Here is a 23,353-nt window from a genome sequence, read left to right as displayed (position 1 = left end):
CAGTTGCTTCGATTTGCATAACGACTCGCTGGTCATAATGTTTTGGCTCATCGCTGTATATAGTATATGTATATTCGTATATATATCTTATGAGTTCTGTTTTTGTGTATAATCGTAATTTAGTTGTTCTTCTTGGATTTTAGGAGTATCAGCGACAAAGGCAATATTGGACTGGACGAGAAACACGAGTTTCGGGGAAAAAAAAACCATACTAGCCTCCCCTGAGAACGGCTACCTCAGCCATGTTGCGAAAAATACCTATAAAAATTCCTCCCGTCACCGATGGTAATCGAATTCATCTCATATTGTGGCTACCTTCACAACAAGATACCAGGTATTGCACTACTTCGAATAAATAGCGTTTCTCTAGTAGAGGAGACTACTATTATATATTCTCAGTGGGCACCACCACCCAGACGCGTTTCGGAGCTTGTTGGCTACAGAAGCGCTATTTACTCGAAGTAGTGCAATACCTGGTATCTCGTTGTGAAGGTAGCCCCAATATGAGATAAAATCAAACGATGTTGTTACACTACTATGTAGTTAAATTTATGGGTAAACTATGGTGTATATACACCGATATGTAGTTATTTTCACCCATAACTTGTTATGCCTTGTGCATTTAGTCTTCAAAATAATTTTTGAATGAACGAGTGTTGAGCACCACTGCGAAGTAAACCGGAATTCTTTTGTTTATAATGGGCCCTTTAAAAGGGCAGGTAATTGCGGTAACAAATGCTTCAGTTATTCTTTGTCTCCTCTTAATAAGAAAGTACAAGATATGAGTTCCCGAGATACTAATGCGACATTAAACTAACGACTACATATTTTATTTTACATTCTGCATAAATAAATATGTAATGGGTAATGTTATGCTTGTGTATACACCCGATATTTTAGCTAATTAGGAACAGTGTCGCGATGTTAACGATTATAACAATAATAAAAAAAGTTAATTATGCTAGCGAATGCGATGTCAGAAAATACTAAGCCTGTGTTCAAAGACACAGCATTGCACCATGAAAGTATTCTAGAGATTTCCTATGATAAGCATCTGAATCAATTGATATAAAAATAAAGTAATTTGTCTGCTGAGATTGCCAGAAGCCTTCTTTCCTATATTTGAATTTAGGCATTACGATATCCAATACTTCCTAGGCTACCAATGATTGAGTACGTTCATTAGTGTTCATAAGAAAGAGGCATGGGGTGAGAGAGGGGGTTAAGGGTATTTACTATTCTGTTTTTCTCTCAGATGGCACTTATTTAGGCAGACTTTTCTTCTCAGTAACCGGCCATTAAAAGAGGCAGATTTTCAAGATCGTACTCTATCATTGATGACAATGCAAAGTCAAAAGTTAGACGCTGCATGGCTTATCGGTTTTTGTTATCATGTGGGTTTTTTTTTTTTTTTTTTTTCTTGGCTTGAGGGTTTACATTTATTTTTAGAATAATCGATTTTGAATGAGTTTAAACGATAGACCGTTGCAGGTGCCATGACAATCCAAATGCATTTGTATAGTGGCGCCATCTTCTGTCTATCATTGGCTATTTATTTCCATAAAAATCATTCGTTTCCTTTTTCGATGACTGCTGCAATTATTAACATGACTCGATAAAATTACCATTTATATATTGAACAGTCACTCGTTTGGGCAAGAAAAAAAAAAAAATCGCAGTCGACAGGATTCGAACCTGTGCGGGGAGACCCCAACGGATTTCTAGTCCGTCGCCTTAACCACTCGGCCACGACTGCCTTGTGAAAATGCTTTTGTTATTACAATTACCTGATAGGATTCAGTTTACTCTGTACATTTGCCATTTCTAGTACTATTCGAAGGGGACATGTCCCCTTTCAAATAGTAGTGGCATAGTATTTAGAGTCAGGCGCCACCAGTGTTTTCCCTCATCTGCGCCATACAAGGGGAAATGTAGACATGTCCCACCCGGCTAGCCCGGTCGGCGCTAGCCGGGTGGGCAAAGTGCCTGCCAAAGGTCGCGGGTTCGAATCCCGCTTCGGGTTTGCATCAAAGTACTGCAAAAACTTTGGGAGGTGCATTATGGCCATAGAAGCCGATGCGCCAACAACAAAAAAAAAAAAAAAAAATCAAAGAAACGGATGTACTACGCATGTTATTTATATTTCTTATTTTTTATTTACAGGACGTCTCTGTCTCAAAGTTTCGCCAAGCTATCGCTAAGGAAAATTGTTACTTCCGATGATGCTCTGATGGCAATATTATTATATGAAGAAAATATCACATCAAGATTCGGTAATAATACTTGGATTAACCTATGTTTGTATTCTGAACATTTATTATTTACTGTGTGTGTGTGTGAGAGAGATTTTTTTTTTTTTTTTTGATGAATATAATTTACGGAAAAGACAAAAAAAATTGCTTTAATTGTATGAAGGCATTCTTCAAATTAGTAGTATTGGTATTCAGCATTTATGCCTTTCCTAAGTCCAAAAACGGCTTCCGTAGCCAAGTGGTAGATGACTCTCATCAACCGGTGCAATACCACCACTTTGCTTATTGGAGGCTTGAAGTGGTGGAACCCATGTGTAATCTCCAGAACTAAGTTCCGGTCAATCCTTCCCCATCTCTTCCACCATGCAGTATGACTGATGACTTTTGAGGTTATGACGGACATCATGACGAGATCCAAACTTCCTTACATTTCGAGGGTGCAGCTCTAAAACGGTGTTCGCAGGCTGACCTCTGGTTAGTACACCGGATCAAACCTATTGGTAACTCTCTAGGAGGCTTCCGGATCAGCTAGTGTATAATCTTGCTACCTCTACTCTACCAGACAGTGACTGGATGGAGTCCGAGTAGTCTGTATGCGGGGGACATTGTATATTTCACAAATATACGTGGTCTCAGTTCTAATCTCAACGATGTCCATTTCCACTTGCAGTCTGCCAAACCCATGTACTTTTTCTGACCGAATCTCAGTTATCAGTTGACTCAACCGCTGCTCATCTCAGTTGCCCAAATTATTCGCTGTATGATTCCTTCCGCCTCAAAGGTAGTACTTGTGCATATGTCCGTTCCCTGTCAGAGGCTTGGTAATTTGGAATCTTTTCTTTTCGATCTTCTAAAAATCTCTCAACCTCATTCTGTCAAATTCATCTGTTGTCTCTACCGTTCTCCCAACTCCACTAATCGCTTGGTGCTCTTTGAGATTGTTCATTTACCTACCGGAATACAGGACAATCCAAACCATACAGCCAACACGCTTGATCATTATCTCTTAAACAACCCTTCTAAGTAGACGGTCGAAGTGAGTGGTCCTATAGGCACCTCAGATCACAACTTGGTGATTGTCTCTTCTCCAATGGAGCCTTTATCTTATGGCTATTCCCAACCTCGTGTTGTTTGCCATTACAAAAATGCAAAATGGGATGACCTGCGAGATTTCTTTATTTCTTTTCCTTGGTCAGATTATTGTTTCAAAACTTCTGATGCCAACGTTTGCCCAGATCGTATCAGTGAAATTATTCTTGCAGATCTAATCTAATCAATCTTAAACCTCTCGGCCTAGTTCTCCTCAAGCGAAAATCACCCTTTTTTTTTTTTTTTTTTTTTGTTTTAGGTCCTAGCCACTGAAATCCCCGGAAATTAGGTGGCAGGACCTGCCAGAGTGCTGATATAAATCTACTGGGCACCCTGACCTGCGTCCACGGAGAAAGTGTGGATAACGGGTGGTCCCACTAGGGGCCTAATGGCTAAATGGTCAGAGATACAACATACTATGATATTACACAGCAGGGTACTGTCCATATACTTTTTGTAAATCTCTGGCTTTCACAGACTTCTGTGTTACCCCTATAATGCATACAACGCAGAGATGAGGGAAACCCCTGATACCGTTAGACATCAAATACTTTACACTTTATCCTTGTAGGAATGGAATCCTTTATTTCAAACTCCAAGTTAAAATCTCGTCTTTTATCTAAACCTTGGTTTTTCAATAAATGTCCTAAGGCTGTTCGAGAGAAGGATGTTGCATATCGTAATTGGCTTGTTTCCAAATCTCCAGTTTCATTTTCTGCCTACACCAAAGCTCGCAACAATTGTAAAGCAGTTATTAATCAGTCCAAACTAGATTTTGAACAGGCTAAGAGTAGAAAACTTGCTTCTTACCCTATTGTTAGCCGAACTTTCTCGTCTCTTGCCAAAACTATTGGCCGCAACTTTTGCCCATCTATGCTCCCACCTCTGTCAAAACCAGATGGTTCTATTGTCATTTCAGCCAAGGATAAAGCTACCTGCTAGCATCCCAATTTTGTTCCAACTTACGTACTAGTTCCATCTCGTATTAATGATCTTGGTAAAGTACCTCCCAACACGCTCCATTCAATGCCTTCTGTGGTCTTCCGTTAAAAGGGTGTCAGAAGATTTTTACGAATCTTGATGCTCAGAAAGCTCCAGGTCCTGATGGTATTTCTCCACTTTTTCTCAAACCCTGTGCTCCTGAACTTACTCCTGTTCTTTGTCGCCTTTTTTTTACTTTCTTATTCCAAAGGTGTTTTTCCTTCTGCTTATAAATTTGCTTAGAAAAAGGGTAACAAATCCCTCCCATCCAATTATCGTTCCATTGCAATTACTTCTACACTTTTTAAGTAAAGGAGCAATCAATTAACAGCCAACTCTTAAACTATCTAGAAACCTTCCATCTGATCAACGATCGCTAGTATGGATTCCGTCAGTGTCGATCCACTGGTGATATTCTGGCTTATGTTACCCATTTATGGACAAATTCAATGGAAAATTTCGGTGAAACAAGCAGTTGCTCTTGACATCTCAAAGGCTTTTGATCGTGTTTGGCATAAAGGTCTTCTAAACAATCTTCCATCTTATGGTTGCCAACTGTTTTTTTTTGTAATTGGATATCCAGTTTTCTCTCTGACCTCACTGAGGGTGATAGTAGATGGCTGTCTTCTAACTTCTCCACTAATGCTGGTGTCCCCCAAGGTTCAATTCTTTCCCCTACTCTTTTCCTCTTTTATATTAATGACCTTCTTCCATTAACCGGAAATCCTATCCATAGTTTTGCTGATGATAGCACATTGCATTCCACTTTCCAGTTTAAGATATCTTGCCGTGCTCAATCAGCTTCAACTTCTCGAATATCCGCTACGAATTCCTTTAATGCCGAGCTCCAGGTAATTCTCCAGTGGGGCAAAGAGGTTTTAGAAGAACAGGAATTCAAAAACAGGACTGAATTTTAGAAGGTTTCAGTCCTTCTAAAACTCAGTCCTGTCTTATATCTCGTAAAAAAGAATTCTTCTGCTCCTATGCTTATCTTTGGTGACACTCCGATTTGCGGATTACCCTGACTTCAAATCTCTCTTGGCACAAACACATTACAAATATTGCTTCCCCTGCATCTAAAAATCTTGGATTTCTCTTTCGCTCTCGGCGTTCCTTTTCTTCCAAACACCTGTTCACTCTGTACAAATCGTAAATCCACCCTACAATGGAATATTGTTCCCACATCTGAGGTGGTGCCCCCAAAACCTCTCTCAGGCTTCTAGATTCTATTCAGAATAGGGCAATAAGGTTAATTAATGACTCATCTCTAACAGAGTCTCTACACTTTCTGGTGGCAGAATGGTCTGTTCATTAAACACTCAGGCCGTTTATAGGCGACAAGGATTTCTTTTTTTTATCTTACAGTCGGATACAGGTGGAGATAGGCGTAAGCCAGGATGCCACCGTCGACAGGATTATATATACATCCACTCTCTGTCTCATAGACGTACTTTTTCTGCTGCATGCCTTTTCTACAGATACTTCCATGGGCGCTGTTCTTCTGAATTGGCTTCAATAATTCCCGCTCACTCTTTCAAGACAGTCCGATCACGTGCTGCCATCAGCCAACATTCATTTACTGTCCAACTTCAAACTCACAGAACCAACTTTTCATCTTCTTCGTTTATTCATTCAACTGCCATTTTCTGGAACAAACCTTCATATGTATTTCCTGAAAATTACAGTCAACAGAAGTGCAGGTCTGATGTCAACAAATATCTTCTTTCATCTTCTCCCACCTCCACGGTATTAAGTACTATAGGTTCTAATACTTCTCGTGTTTGGGGTTTTCATAAAAAAAAATGTGGTTATGGGCGGGAGTGCAGTAGCACACGCTCTTTGAGTATACCGCGGTTCAAGCCCTTGAGTACTAAATGCGGTCGCTCTGCTAACCAGCACTCGACCAGAGTGGCAGATTATGGTCCCTTTCTATCAACATGAATTGTTGAGGAAGACTTCCAGCCTGCAGTGGATTGATAATGGCTCCTGCTTACCAGTTTAACATGCTAAGTCCAAAATTTCAGCCACCCATTGCTCGTTCCAGACCATTGTTATGAATCTACCTTCTAATTTATTTGTTTTTTTAGGCGCATTAGCAACTAAGGCCATATTGCTCCGGGGATATGCGGTGGTCATTCCCTGACCTTTCCGCACCCTCCGTATTTGGTGGTCACGGGCTCGAACCCCGGTCTAATCAAAAAACGTGTGCTATGCACTGCTGCTCCTGCCCATTTGGCAGGAGCAGCAGTAAAATTATAGGATTGGAAGGCGCCCTACCTTCCAATCCTATAATTTTAATGTATTTCGAAGTCATTGATAATTGTTTCCATTTTAGTATCGCAACGTGCGACCATGTATGCACCATGTGAAAAAAGAGTTTCAATGAATCCGATATAAATTTGATTGCTGTGGTTATTTGACAACCAACATGCTGATGGGCTTTATGTGAAAGCCCATCAGCAGAGAAAAAAAATGTTCCTGTTCATACTCCGATACGACCACAGAGTGAAAGGTGTTTACAACTAATTATTTTTATGCAAATAAATCATTTGTGAGAAGAATACAATTATGTCCGTATTTAGTAGTCATGTAGGAGAACTACGGTCAGTTCAAATTCGTGTGTTACGACACTCTGACCCTGACCACTCGGCTACTTCTAGCTTAAGATTCCTAATCAGGAAACGAAAGACGAAGAAAAAGTGCATTAGCAAATGCTCCAATTCAGAAGGAGGACTTTGCGCCCTGATAGTGATACTATTCGCGATATAATGCAAGGAAGCCACAGGCTTTTGCTGAACTGGGAAAAAAAAGCAGGCATTGGAAAAGATAACTAAAAAAGAAAAAAAAGTACAAATTATATGCTTCCCTCCTCACATAGGTAACCATCCAGTTGACCTCTGAATTTATTCCAACTGTCAGCCTCAATAGCCTGCGTGGCAACTTGTTCCACGACTTGCTGGCTGAGGTCCTATGCGCTTATGTTTCGCACAAGAGTATTAATTTTGGCAAATTTAGTGAAAATAAATCTTTTGTAAAACGCTTCTATATTTCTTTGAAAGGTTTGAACAAAAGCTGATTTGGGATCAAGGTACTTTCATAGGACTGATTGATGTGAGGTTTTAGGCGAACAGCAACTTAAGCCACATTGCACTGTATATAGTGTTTGTAAATTGCGCGTGTTCGATTTGTTTGTTTGGTGGGCGAAAAACTAGAGTTTTCAGGAGAAAAACCATGATACCCTCACCTGAAACTGACTAACTCAGCCACGTTGTGAAAAGTCCCATAGAAATTTCTGGCGTCATCGACGGGATTCGAACTCAGGTTTTTTTCCACCCAGAATTCGGGTAATTTAAAGAACACAGCTTTTAATAATATTTTTCAAAGTAATTACTTGAGCAACCGTGAGATCGCTTATAAAGGAGTTGGAAACATTTTTAAATGTATTTGAACTGGCCATTACCGATTTCTGTGTTACATTTCTCTTAATGCCCTATATACCGGCAAATCGTCTTTCTCTCAGTGTAATTTGATTTCGGAACGTAAGAAGTACGAGGGAGACAAATCAGAAGAGTAAAGGTGGTGTGTTTAGTTGTGATAATCAAAAACCCTTGATTATCAGCATCGAATTGGATGTTAAGTTATTATTATTTATTCAAGTAAAGGAAAAGGAGAGGATACATCTCCAGGAACCAGCTCCATTTTTCTCAAGACTGGAGCTTTACTCGATGAATTCTTCTAACCAAGCGATCGAAAACTTATGCTTAATACTCATAAGCGAAGATTACATGATTTTATCTTCTGGAAACGTAAATTTTCATCAGGAAAACAGGCAAACACACCAAAGAATGAAAACTATTCGAACGAAGTATACCACAGCATAGGTTTAGTTGCTTTGGTGCTTATATACACACATCCTTCTTCACTGTCTTACTTCTTGGAACAAATTCCTTATGAATGATTCTCTTGCTATCGACGAGGATGATCAAGGTCACTTTGATTTTTGAAAACGAAATATTTTGCGTCTCGGAGCATGTTGATCGCCTTTCTGTTCTTTGACTGTTTTTTGATATCATATTCGAAATCACAACTCGTCACCATTTACGACTGAAATTGGGCAAGTAGGGATTATCAACGTCTCGAATAAGATCTTCTCATGCTTCGACTCGAAGCATGAGAAGCGTTGTTGGACATTGGCAATCTTCTCGTCTTTCAGGTCTTCACGAAAATCCTGAAACCTTGCAAACCAATGAAAAACCGCGAGCAAGATAGAGGATCGTTGCCATCCATAGCGATACCATCGTTACTATGTTTACCAATTCGGTTTCAATCGCACTTTTCTCCAACTTGAAACAAAATTTCATGCTTGACGTAAATACGACTTATGATACTCAAATTACCTCGTATAACGAATGCAGTCCGATCACTGTACAATATGCATCCCACTGACTCAGTTTAGTAACTTGATTTTCAAACCCTATACCATTGTGAAATACACTCTTTAAAAACAATGCATGGTATGCATTTTGATTAACCGGATAATTTGACAGATTTATAACTCTTCAGTTTTTCCTTGAAAGAATTTTATTATATGTATTGAACTGCATATCATAGAATCCTAATTACGATGTCCCCACATTAATATTTACCTTCATATTCACAGGAAGTTCCATGCTTAACGTGAGACCGATTCCCCATCTGAACTCTGACAATTGTTCTTACTACGTTGGTCCTGAGGTAATTATGCATTATAATTTAGTTTAGGTATGTTTTTATGGCATACAGATAACTAATTATCTTGGTTTCTTCCTAAGCAAAAGTACCAAAAATTATCACATTTAATTTCAGTTTTAATGAGAAAATCATAAAAGGTAAGTGGTTCAAATGAATGGTAATTAATTTAAACCCTTTTCAGGAATACGTTCATGAAAAAGTTTTAAAAATATATCAATCATTCTGTATTCAGTTTGAAAAATTGCTACCGGCTAACACATTTAGCTTGGATGCTGTACTTCCATCGTGTGGAAAATCTTAGGTTCGATGCCAATCGCTAGCCAAATTTGAGGAACATTTCATCTCTGGAAGGATTAACTTTTGTACACTTGTTTGCATCGTGACCAAATTAGTATTTCCGTGGTTAGCAGCCTGCATAGTTTTCTTTTCGAGAGCAGTCGAGTTTTATCATTTAAAGCAATGTCCCTCTTAAGAAATTCCCATTAGGGACCAAAGCCATGGAACTATGAGGACGATTAGTTGCCTCTACTGAGAGATGAGAGGGTGCAGGATTGGGTTGGATGCATGGTCTTGGTAAGAAATTATCCTGTCCTGACGCCAGCACTCAACTGGCTGGGTGGTGTAGTGGGGAAGGAATTCTAGTACTGGTGAAACCTTTTCATGTAGTGACTTGACACCGTCCTAGTTGGGTAGATTTATTTGAGGTACCACCAAGATAGCTCAGGCTGTGAAATGTTAAAGTGTCGAATTTGTAAATGGTGCTTATTCTAAAGCCAGCTTGTCTATTTTCACGATGAAAACAAGGGAGGAAACCTTGCAGCTCTGGCTGAGACCAGCCAAATCAAAGTTCACTCTCGAACATCTCAGAAATTATTCGTTCAATTATCAGATTTGAATATAAAACATAGACGATGTTTTATATTCAAAATTTGATTTAGAAGTCAGTAAGTGATGTCTGCATTTGGACAATTTTCAGATCGGTTGGCTTGTTTCCTGGATGAAAAACCCGAATTTCCCAGATTTGCAACCATGCAACTCTTAATCGAGATCTCCTTACTCAACGAGATTCTAACCTAGGCCATTTCTGCGCGGTGTGGCAGAATACGAAGAGTGATATCAGTAATTAGCCAGAATTTAGTTATATTTTTCAAACATTTCTTGACTTTAACTAAACATGATTAAATTCCATTCAACATGCCCTTGTGTGTTGCACAGTTGGTAGGATCGCAGTCCTTCCACATCGGATGGAAAAGACCAGAGTTCGAGGCCGGTCGATGACATGAGGAAGTTTAAGGGGCCTTTTTCAGAACGTGGCTGAGTTAGTCGGTCTCAGGCGATGGAAGCATGGTTTTTTCTCCCGAAAACTCGGGGTTTTTCGTCCAGCAAACAAAAAATCGACCTCAGATCACGCAATTTACAGACAATATAACATTAGTCGCCGATGCTCCTAAAATCCAATAACAATACAAATCACAAGTATTGAATCGGATATGTTTTCTTACGTTTTATTTAATAAATGAAACACAATTCCGATATACTTAACTAAACAATTGTTGCTTTTTTGATTTTTTTTCAGAGTACTAAAACAATGGAAGAATTTCGATATCGTTTGATGAATTATATTGAAGTTAACGCTGGAGATACACAATTTAGAGAAGAGTGAAAATAATTTTGCGATTAAGTTGTATATACTGTACTCTGAAAAGTATGCAATGGCACATGTAAGTTTATCGGGATAAGTTGGGTGAGTCGTCAGATCAACATATAATTTTTCTCATATTTTACTTTATTAAATGTTACTATTTTTAGTAACGCACTATTTTTTTTGCATTATATCAAACACAAAGATAAAATCTGAACGAAATATGAATAAGTTACATTATGTTCCTTTATGTTTACATCTTGAAGCAAACCTAAGATTTTTCTCATAGGAGTATCACGTCCGTAGGAGGGTCATACAAGAAAAGCTCATATTATTTCAAATTCTTACCTTCCTAATTTAAAAATGCTATCTCGGTGCAGTGTCAGCCACATTTAATATTTTTTTTTTGCTGTACCATTTGGCCAAACTTCTGGTATTTCAAGCAACATGTAAGAAGTATTGATTTCGAGATGTACAGAGTGCTCTGCCATCAGCTGCTCGTCTCTGTTTAGCGCAATCGATAATGACATGACATGACTGACCTTCCAAGATCACAAAAGTGATCTAGAATCATTGCTGTGACCTTTTTTGGAAGCAATTTCTGATTTATCAAAACACAAAGCTGTCCAAAATTGTTGGTTGCATGGAAAAGCCAATGATATCTGTTTCTTCTCGGTCTGCCAATTACGAATGTTGTCCGCAACTGCGAAATTACAACCAGCACCGACTTTTTTTCAGCAACACCCCATCTGTACAAGTTTATCTTACACTGCTCGGCGCGTAATTCTCCCCACTGATAATTTTATGCACTTAGTGCCCACTTTATTAGGTACATTATAAGGTCGCATGGAAACAGCTGATAGAATTTAGTTATATTTTTCAAAACATTTCTTGACTTTAACTAAACATGATTAAATTACTTTCAACATGCCCTCTTGGGTAGGTAGCAGAGTTAGTAGGATTGCCATCCTCACCACACCGGGTGAAAAACATCTGACTTCGAGGCCCGTCTATGACATGAGGATTATTATGGACCTTTTTCACAACATGGCTCATTTAGTCGGCCTCAGGCGAGGGTAGCAAGTTTTTTCCTCCCAAAACTCGGGCTTTTCGTCCAGCAAACAGAAAATCGACCACGGTACACACCTAATTTACAGACAGTGTAAACGGAGCAATATGGCCTTAGTTGCCGATGATGGTAAAATCCTATTACAACAAGGTTGGGCTTTTTATCATCAGAACTGGATGCCAACAAAATGTGAAAGGATTTGGCAATCCAACAAATCCCCTTTCCAAGCGCGTCATGCTAGTGGAATTACAAGAGCACAAAAGCTGTCGACCCATCATGCATAACGGCAACAATATATATATATATATATATATATATATATATATATATATATATATATATATATATATATATTGACCCATCATACTTGATGACAACACCCTATATACCTGGGACATGTTTTGCAAAGAGTTAGTTTAACCATTAATTCCAGCGGATTCGAAGCTTAATTGCAAGATTGTATTTAAATATAATTGGGAACCAGCTGCGTCTCATCTTGCTGATAGAAGAATTTACGATGCATAAGCTACCAGCGCCATAAGGTGCTACGTGTTGAATTCCTATCCACTCCAACGCTTTGGGTGACGGTTACTTTCTGCAGGATAATGCACTATGCCACCGTGATTACATCGTGTTGGATTGGTTCGAAGAATATCATGAGGACTTCTCATCCTTCATTCCAACCCATTCATCGAACCTCAATCCCAAAAGACATGTGCAGGATGACAACGGAAGAGCTGAGTGATATCAAGAATCACTACATCAACTCTGCAGGAATTTTCAGATGCCATCCAGTGTGTACAGGCCAGTGCACCATTGGAACGCTGCCGGAAGTTAGGTAGTCCATGCCGTGACGAATGGCTGCTATGGTTCTGGAAACGAAATATCCTAAATGACAGTTCCTAAGTGTACCTAATAAAGTGGACACTGAGTATATATCCAGCTGGGGACATTTTTAGAATTATTATCTACGTAAGGAAGAAATTACCGTCATAACTCTGTCGATGACATGAACGAGACTTCCTGATGTAAGATGGTAGTACGACCTCTACTCGTCGAAGTGTCTTTAGATATTAATGTACTTGATAGACTACACAACGCCAATCAATAACAGAAGAAGTAGTGAACGTCGAAAGTGCGATTTCTTTCATTCAGTTAATGTTGCTTGGTGAGAAGACCGCGCTATGTCTGGCGTCACTATATTTCAAATTCAGCAAGTAGTGATAGACATGTATCCTGCGACTAATCGATAAATCGCCGATAGATCTGCTGAAATTAACGTCCTCCAGCGCCTTCAGAACTCTGGCGACGAGAGAACTCGCCCTGACTACTACCATCCTACAATTCGTACAACACGGCCCACGTGAAGAGCGATTTTCCACGTTCACCGACTTCAAGCAACCCGAGTCTGCGCGATAGCACAATATCGTCACCGTCCTCCCCCACACCGGGTGGAAAAGTCCTGGGTTCGAATCCTGTCAATAACGCGAGATATTTTTATTGGTTTCTTTCACAGCGTAGCTGGGTTAATTGGTCTCAGGCGAAGATTGCATGGTATTTTCTCCCAGAAAATCGGTTATTTCTGTTTATACTCTGGGACGACCAAACGGTCAGAGGAGTTCACAAGATAGATAGGATACAAGAAACAGCGCCGTCCAGCAAATGAGCAAATAGACCACAGACTAAATGCTGTTGTTGTTGTTATAATACGGTTTTAGGAGCATCAGCGACTAAGGCTCCGTGTATATGTGTATATTATCTGTAATGCGTGTGTTCTGTGGTCGATTTTCTGTTTGCTAGAGGAAAAACCGAGTTTCCGGGAGAAAAAAACTATGCTATCCTCGCCTGAGACCGATGGACTATACAAACTTTTCAGAACGTGGCAGACTAACTCAGCCACGTTCTGCAAAGCCCCATAATTCCTCACATCATTGATGGGACGCAAACTCAAGTCATTTACACCCGGTGTGGGAAGGACAGCGATTCTACCAACTGTAATACCCACGAGGGCTAGAGCACATTTAATTTAGAGACACAATATAGTGAAGCCTCATAGCCCTACTCGCTCTGGCTCTTAACGCACATCTACACTCAAACAGGACAGTAATATGCACACTTACCGTGCAGACCATTTTGAAAAGCTAATTTCACTACTTAATTATATCTGAACCGCTCTATTTGAAAAATTCATACAAAAGTTCAAATAGAGCTGTGTGCTCCATCTAAGCAAATTAATTGAATTACAAGTAATTTACTTTATTCAGTTAATATTAGTATCAAAATACAACTTGAGTAAGGTGATTTACTTTATCGAGCTTAAATTAGTTTGTTCAACAGCAACAAATTTCAATCATTTCTTCGAACACTTGATAGGAACTCATCTTTTAAACGTCACTGGCAAAAGCAATAAACCAACACTACTAACTGTTCCAATACCAGAATCAATTGCTGGAAAGGCTTCTTCATTAATCAAGTTTTCGGTGATTAATGGTTATCCATGAAGGCATCTCCGAACAAAGAATCAGCGTTCACACAATATTAGGAAACAGTAATGAAGACAGTTTGTTCAGCTTAGCTTACTGCGTGTCATTTTTCTCTTGTGCTGACGATCGTGTTATCTCCTTTTGTATCTAAAGTTTCGCCTTGCTTTTGCAGAACTGTCTTTCAGTTAAAGATCCCACATGACAGACACTATCATTTCTGGAAGTGAACAGATTCCGTTTGAAGTAGACAGGCTGAGGTTTCCGTGTAGAGACCAAATTGTGCTGTTCTTCCGCAAATTTACCGACTTCGTACGTCTCCAATCATTTCACTTCCCCTTAAACTCTCGTGGGTAGCATAGTTGATAGCGTCGCTGTCCTCATACCGGGTGGAGAAGACCTGAGTTCGGGCACCGTCCATGAGGGGAAGAATTTTATGAGGCTTTTTCTTAACTTGGCCAAGTTAGTCAGTTTCAGAAGACGGTAGCGAGGAATTCTCGGGTTTTTCATCCAAAAAACAGAAAATCGACCACAGAACTCGCAATTTACAATATACATGGATCAAAATGGCCTTAGTCGCTAATTCTCCTAAAACTCAACAAGAACCTCTTTTATTCCTTTTCATTTCACCAAAGGAAAAAATATAGAGTCGAAGATCCATATCTTACACTTTAGCTTTTTGAAATAATATCTAAATCGCAGTGAATACGTTTGAGTACTAACACCTTCCACATTCTTCACACTTCGGTCTCCTTACTTTTTTCGTGCCAATGTGATGGTTTTAACAGCTTCCTCATTCCTACGACAAGTTTTTTATATTTTTTACTCTCCAAAGAGCTTAGTGGTTTAATAAAATCTAGGAATACACGCAGATGTTTTGGAGTTCGGTATGCAAATAAGATGGTTAAGTGACATTTTTTGGATTCCAGCACCTTTGAAGAAAAAGTTAGTATATTTTTCTTGCAAGAAAAATGACAAACCTGTAATATATTAGGGTTTTTTTTTGTTTGTTGTTCTTTTTTTTTACTGGGAGTGCTTTTTAACCTCCGATTAAAATGCAAATTGTTTGCTTTTTACTTTATTATTTTGACATACCACGTTCTCATCACTAGATAAAGTTTTCGTATGATGAATGTTTAAACATCAGATAATGATTTTGTTTTGCATGCCAGTTTATTCTGGTGGTCTGTTTTAAAGTTAGAATTGATTTGCGATGAACACAAGCAATTTCTGACTTTCTGTTACCGTTTGTATGGATAAATAAATAATATTTGATTTCAAATATTATTTATTTATTAGCGCTTTCCCTTCTAAAAGCACCTTGAAAATAAATAAGAATTTCAAATTGATTTCGGAGCTATGATATATATCATAAATATGAAATATGGATAATCACTTTACAGGTTACTTCCTGAAAACAAAACTGATGGAAGTGTCATCAGATTTCAAGTTAGTTGCAAAAGAGCTAATAGCGTGCTCTGAAAGACATTCCCCTTGGTTTTCTTATAATACGTAAGATGCTTGTAAATTACATGTTCTCTGGTCGATTTATCGTTTTGCTCGACGAAAAACCCGAGTTTCCGGGTGAAAAAACCATGCTACCCGCGCCTGAAACCGACTAACTCAGCCACAGTGTGCAAAGGAAGCATAAAAATTCTTCGCGGTATTGACAGAATTCGACCTCAGGTCTTTTTCACCCGGTATGGGGAGGACAGTACCAACTGTGCAACCTTTATTGGGTTCCACAGTTGGTACTGTGCAGTGAGATAAACTGTTTTCCTTCAGCCATAGAAGAAATGCGCCGTTTACTGCATGGATGCAGATGTACGCACAGTAAAGAAGTTCAAATGTGATCCTACTAGCATTTAAACTCATCATTAACTTTATTGTTGAGGCTGGGCATGATCCTGGAGTAATATACTCAGCTGTTGCGCAAATTACGTACACTTACCAAAAACAGTGCATGATCCATTGTCAGCTGTTGAGTTTGTACATCGGACTGATCCTAGAATTCAAGGAGTACTAGTGCGAGAATTACTGTTAAGGAAAACGACAGCAAAGAGGAGTTTTCATTTTCTGAGACTGAAGGAGACCCATTTGTTGGGAAGTGGGGTTCTTTACTGTCTGGGGCCTAGGTGCACTGCACCACTTGCACCTTCCATGCACCGACTAACCCTGGGTGTATTATTTTCAATAAAACAGTTACACTAATGTTGTAAATGTCTCGGATTTAAAGTATAAATGGAAATATGTCCATTTTATTTATGGAAATCTGGAGCTATAATAATAGAATATTTTTCTGCTCATAAGTTCCTCGCGAGTAGCCCACTGGTAATAATTACTCTCTTCTCAACCGGGTAGAAAATGTCTGAATTAGAATCCTGTAAATGAAGCCAGGAATTTTTATGGTATCTTTCCACAATGTGGCTGAATTATTATTAGTAGTGGCAAATGATGCAAGGATTCAATAGTATGCAGCATCAGCCAAAAAAAAAAAAAAGAAACTACCAACTTCACCTGTCCATCCACTAAAAAATTTATCTAATCGTTTCTTAAATTTATTCAAAATACCCACCTCCATAACACCAGATGGAAGATTATTCCAACAATCAATTACCAACTGAAAAACATATGCGAATACATACATACGTACTGATGCCTCATAGATTTAGTTATGTCCTTAAGCATCGAGGTTTAAGTTAAAAATATTTTTTTCATAAAGCTTGCAACTTAATGCAAGAAAACTAATATTCTTCCCTAGAAAAATATTATAAAATGCAATTAATAACGAATTCACTGGCATTGATTCCACAGACATTGTACATAAAAATGTCTATTTCCAAATGCACCCTCAGGGTCTCAATTTTATTGAAATCCAAGAAATGTATCGGGTGAGGGGATCAAAAAAAGATGCCACATGTCACTGGAACAAACTCGTCCATGACATTCATACTAATGTTTTTTTTTTTAATTTATTTTCAATACTCTATTTTAGATAAACTATATCTAAAATACAGTACGCAAACAAAAGTTTACTTCTTGTGATGAAAACTAACTGCAATGAGATCTTTAAAACATTAAAATATATTAAAATCGCTCTCCTGTGTGGAAAAGGCCTAAGTTTGAATCCATCCTTAAGGGAGGAACTTTTATGGACTTCCATCTGGAAAGTAAACACGCCGACTATGAATATACGCAATTTACAGATACAATGCTGATGCCTGTGGCCTTAGTTGCCTTGATGCAAAAACAACAACTGCTTTTTAAAGCAAGTAAGAGAGGTGAAACACCATTTGGTTGATTAATGAAGGCATCTATTCATTGATATGGGAACTGAGGCAATTACTATCATTCAATTTAAAACCAATTTCCTTAAACTGCTTTTAAATTGAACGATGACAGATGTAAAATGAGTTCTGGCATTTATCCTTGGTATTTTAAAATCAATTTGAGCCAGTCAGTTTCTTTGTTCCGTTGGAGAAATTAATTATTTCAAAAGAAAATAGAATTACATGAAGATCGATCTTCATCGGATCCATATTACCTTTATGATATCGCATATTATTTAAAAACAGCTGCATAATCGCACATGTGTAACTCAATTCGATATTTGATACAGATATATTTTATTAATCCAATTTGAATGGATAGAATCAATGCTCAGAAATTTAGGGTTTAATTGAATTAGAGATCCAGATTGTTACCTTACATCCATTACCGAAAGAGTTATTGTTTATAAGGGAAGAAAAGAACTTTGTCAGATAGAAAGGAATTACTGAATCTTTCGATTGATTCTAGGGCGCCAAGCATGATCAAATTTTATTTTTACAGGTATTTTATATGATCAAATTGTTTATTGTAGGTGTTTTGCGATTCCGGCTCTGGAATCGCAAAGAGATGCGCATTGTTTATCCATCCCAAAAAGAACTCGAATTTTAATGCAATTCATAAAAAAATTCAGCAGATAAAATATGTACTACTTATCACATACCGACTAATTCGGTTACGGTATGAAAAAAAAGTCATTGATATAAAACTCTTTCCATCTCTAGGTGATGGAAGCCCAGATTTTTTTCACATGGTATATAAGAAATGGTGATTGTAATCATTGCGCCAGCCACGAATGCAGTCTTATCTGCTTCGGCACTAATTCTAAAGAAGAGCAAAGACGAGGATTTTGAGAGGTGCCCTAGTTCCTAAATTGATTTCCACAGACAATAATTTTCTTCCGCGTGAGGTTAATCCGATCCACGAATTGCTTGAAGTGAGGATGTTCCTAGGATGGAATGTCCAAGCAGATCTCCAGAACTAAATCCGATCGAGTACTTATGGGAAGCTTTAGAGAGATAAATTCTCACACTTCGGTTTCCTGTAATCTTCCACGAGCTACGATCTACTCTTGTAAGGCATCTGGGATTCATTACCAAAAGGATTTATCATCATCCTTGTGAACAATATGAGAGTTCTTTGTTGAAAGTTCTTTGATTATCCAGGATGATAATGCCACTTATTCAATATCTAAATTGTGTATCATAGAATCCTGAATTCCATGAAAATAGAGGCAAATTTCCTTTAAACTTAATATTATTCGTTTTTCTAATAGTACTCTTCCACAGAATATTTGATGAAATTGTATCAAAAACATTTTCTTTATCTCAAAAGTTTGTAGTTAAATTTTGACACGAGTATATTATTGAAAAGCATATTCATTTAATTTTCTCTTTTGTTTTTATGAGAAATACATGTTATTGCAGATTATATTAATATTTTGGCAGTCCATATAGACAGTGCTACTCTCACAGCACCATCTCTATGGCTTTGCTTTGTGATAACATTCAAATGTAATCTCCACTCATCTAAAAATTCTAATACTTGGTCAAGGTAACCCCTTCACCTTGTTAGAGGAGAATGGTTCGAATCAATCCATACAAGTGACTTCCTTACCAAATATCGATCTTCAGTCTTCAATCAACCGTGTGGTTCTCGATGAAGAATCTTTTGTGTCTTCCTCTTTATTCAGCAATATGGACTTTTCATTCAACCATTAATCAGTCTGTTGAAATCACCTTCAACATTTGAATGGCTGCGCAGTAAGAAAAAGACAGGGAACAAAATAATAAGCAATATTTACCATGAGGAACGATTCCTTTAGTTTTTTTTTTTAACCTTCCGATAAAATGATTCAGTTAAAACCTGCTGTGTAAGGAAATGAACTAAATGCTGCATGTCAGTTTTCTGACGCAAAGTTCCAAATAATGCTGTGGTTAACCTGTTTACCTTCTAACTTTGAAAAAATTATTTTCCAAGGTTAACAGCGATATACGTGTCTTATTCGCTGTTTGCAAGCAGACTCTTGTCATATATAGTTAAGAGCGCAAATAGCTCCAAGAACATTAAGAGGGAGTCGAATTAGTATCGCTACTCTTTCGAAGTTTCATCGTTTTCAGAAAAAACTTGAGGAATGTTGCCACATTACTCCAATATGCTGAATGGTGTCAATTGAATTGATTTTCTTTAAATCAAATTACGCTGAATACTGACAGTATAATTGTTAGTATCGCATATTAATAAATACATTTTATATTTCTTTAAAAAAGTCATATGAGATGTGATCATGAATTTGTGGGACAGAACTAATATTTGGGAAATGGAGCTTAAGGAAATTCGAGTGGATCTCCTTCGAAGTAGTTGCCTTGACACTACATACACCTATTCCAGCTCTTCTGGCGCCTTCGTAGCCAGATGGGCAGGCACAGCAGTGCGTAGCGCACGCTTCTTGATTAGACCGGGGTTCGAGCTCGTAACCACCAAATACGGAGGATGCGGAAAGGTCAGGGAATGACTACCGCATATCCCTGGAGCAATATGGCCTTAGTTGCTAATGCTCCTAAAAACCAAATAACAACAACAACAACAACAACATCCAGCTCTTCTAGTACTTTTCTAGAATCACTTCCGATAAGCTTCTTTTGGAATTGAAAATAGTTCTTGTGTCGCGTTCTGAATAATTTCCTCAGTGCTTTGAAAATCTGCGATCTTTCAAGGGATCTTTAAGCTTGGGAAACACAAAAAATTACAGGGATTTAATCCAGCGAATATGGCAGGTGGGAGACCCCAATGATGAAATGTGCATCAAGAAATTCTTGAATGGAAATCTTCGAACATACAGCGGTGTTGTCATAATGCAAGTGCCAATTGCATGAAACCTTTGTACCTTTTCTCTGAACCACGTCGCGCAATTGCCGTAGAACTGTTTTGTCGTACTCCTGGTTCACTGTTTTACCATACGGAGCAAATTTATAACAAACGATGCTCCGTGAGTCAAAAATATGATATTTGATCGAGATTATCTTGCGTTTTAAGGCACTGGAGAAAATGGAGGCTTCCATGGAGAGGATTAAGCATTTGTTTCTGGGTCATAGCCATAAACCTATGATTCGTTACCATTAATCTTAGAAGAAACAAAGTATGAGTGAGTAGCAGAACGTTGACGAAGATGCTGACATGCGAAAACTCATCGCTCTCTATGATCATAATTATGGGTTTCCAGGCTGAAACAGGTCACATGCCTAAATCTTGTGTTAAGACTGATTGACATATCCTATTATAAATGTCAATTTCACGCAATCTCGCGGTTGGTTAAACTCCTGATCACATCACGAACACAAACGATTGAATCACTTGATTTTGAAGTTGAAAGTGAATTTAAAGTTCAAAGATGATCCTCGCGTTCTGTAGGAGGATCACCTTTGGAGTACCAGCAAGTGGTTCCCTTTAAACTACGAGCCACTGAAAAATCTTCGAACAACAAATCAGATCTTCTCCGAAAGCCCCTAACATTTCTTAAATTTTCATTGCACGTTTTTGAAACAAAATCTGATGCAAATTCGCTGCCTCAGTAAAAATCACTTATTTTAAAATGCAATGAAACACATAAAATACCTATTCAACTCACTCTAATTCAGACTGACTGCAGACAAACGTGTTACTCATGCACTTCTATGTTAAGATGAGTCACTAAGCATATTGCAACAAATTGCAACTCGCCGTGACCCTGCAATTTCAAAATAAAGCCGGTCCCCGAACTTTTTGATGAGGCCTCTTATTTTAAATTCTTTTTTATATACGGTAACAAGTGCGCTTTAAACTTCCATTAATTTCCTTCTGGTTTTCTTTCGTTTTTTCTTTCTTCATGGTAGATATCAAATTGACAGACGTGCAAGGATTACCACATGTTTTAGTCAAGGATAGCTGACGTTTGATCCACTGTATCATCCAGTGTTAGTCATAATTCTTTAGTTTTCTATACCCTGTCAGCTTTTTGTTTATTTATACAGCTTCGAAGTCCGAATTCAAGGATAAGTGCCACGTCTAAAATCAATAAGAGAAAACTGATTACTCCTTCACAAAAGAATGTGGATAACATCAACACACAATGAACTGGAGGTTGAAAATGTGCTTCTGTAATCCCATAAATCTATCTTTCTTTTACTAACTGTTGAAAAATATACGATTCAGACCTTGTCACGCTTTTCTTTCAAACATTATTTAACTGCTTAGACATTTGGATGATAGTAGAGCGTAGGAAGAGAAACCGATGAGGGAACAGATTCAAAATATTTCCTGCGTTATTTATCACAAGTACTCTGCAATATTGACATTTCCACCGATTTTTTCTGCGCTTCCAAACAGAAAAGCATCTAACGTAGTAAAAGGAGAAATGAGCTTACAACACCTGCTGATTTGGCTACATCTGGAAGCTACTCGAGTTCCATTTCTAAAGTTCTTTAATTTTTTTAACGTGCAATCATTCGAAAGAACGTTGCATTGAAAATTAACGTAAACTTTCCAGTCTCCTCTTTTCTCATTTAAATCGATTAAATTTAAGAATTGGGAGATAATATCTAAAGTATATAATTAAGGTGTTATGAAGAGTTAATAAAGAAACAATTGAGCACGTAGCACTATCATTTTATTCATATAGATTACAAACAGTATTTTATTTTTTTCAGACATAGTTTGGCACTTGATCAAGTTACTAACAAATTGACTGTTAGCACCCCTATAACTCATTTTCACCCTTATCTGAGAGTAGGGTACTATATATTTTTACTCTGATTCTTTTTTTGAACTGAGTTGATGTTGCTTAGACTGAAACAATTGAGTATTAGCAGACACCGATCACAAATTTCTGATTGCAATGAAAAGCTCAATCGATTCTACAGCGCATCGCTATAAAACGAGCAAGTTGGCATTTTGAAATTCGTTGCATTTCGTGTTTGACAGAAGAAATATATTAATCTCGATGTTAAGTCGTAATGTGGTATGCGCATGGAGTAATATGAATGATATGACATGTTCATAAATTAAATCCATTGATTGGTGGACATAAATTAATTGGTGGACAGATCGACTCGATGTGAATTAGGTAGTCGGTGTTCAGTTTTTCTCGTAAAGCAGTTCCTGTTTATTTTTATTTTCATTTCCTTGTAGCGATATATTCAGTAACTTCTAACGTTTTATTTCAATCTTCTACCAACATTAGTATGCATAAATTGACTGGGACATATTTAATATTTTCTGAAAAACCCTACGAAATTTAGCCCTTCCTCCTCTCCCAGTTTTGGTCAATTTTTCACAAGAGTCTGTATATTATTGTATTTACGTACATTGGTGATTATTTTTCAAATTATGTGACCAGAGTTCAATTACTAAGATCACTTTATCATGATGTGAAAAGTTCTTTAACTATTTAATTTTATCTGACATTAGTGAATATCGTATGGTAGCACGTATGATTTGCTGTAACCAATAACCGTTTTATGCTCTATCTCCTTAGGAATCGCCAACATTACCACTTTGGGAATCATCCAAAATGGCCTTACTGATTATTTACCCTCCGCCTCATTGTAGGTAGAACAAACGGACTTGTATTTCAAGTATATTGAGTTGAATTTTTTCACTGCTGTCAGTGCTGAGCTGCAGAAATCATTGATGAGAGATTCAGGAGTTTGGAGAACCAGTTGATCCGATTTTCGATTCAGTTATTTTTGTTTTGGGGGAGAAATTAAAATTACAGTACGTATAGAAGACTTTCGCGAGTGAAAGT

General features: G+C 37.9%; 1 protein-coding gene and 1 non-coding gene across 2 annotated transcripts in view; one reads left to right on the top strand and one right to left on the bottom strand.

Annotated features, from left to right (window-relative positions):
* LOC150090601 (minichromosome maintenance domain-containing protein 2-like) overlaps positions 1 to 10,716 on the top strand; it is a 45,727-nt gene extending 35,011 nt beyond the window's left edge. Inside the window, exons 15-16 of the mRNA XM_090386768.1 lie at positions 2,164 to 2,233; positions 10,630 to 10,716. Coding sequence (XP_090242894.1) covers positions 2,164 to 2,233; positions 10,630 to 10,716 — 157 coding nt within the window. The remainder of the gene's footprint in view (positions 1 to 2,163; positions 2,234 to 10,629) is intronic.
* Positions 1,675 to 1,756, bottom strand: TRNAS-AGA (transfer RNA serine (anticodon AGA)). The gene has a single exon. It is a non-coding gene; the product is annotated as a tRNA-Ser (tRNA).
* Positions 10,717 to 23,353: the final 12,637 nt, after the last annotated feature.

Source organism: Mastigoproctus giganteus, chromosome 1 (genome assembly GCF_048544385.1).
Source record: "Mastigoproctus giganteus isolate SK-2022 chromosome 1, ASM4854438v1, whole genome shotgun sequence".
Classification (NCBI taxonomy): Eukaryota; Metazoa; Arthropoda; class Arachnida; order Uropygi; family Thelyphonidae; genus Mastigoproctus; species Mastigoproctus giganteus.
The sequence above is the reverse complement of the archived record's forward strand: the minus strand, read 5'-3'. Positions and strand labels throughout refer to the sequence as shown.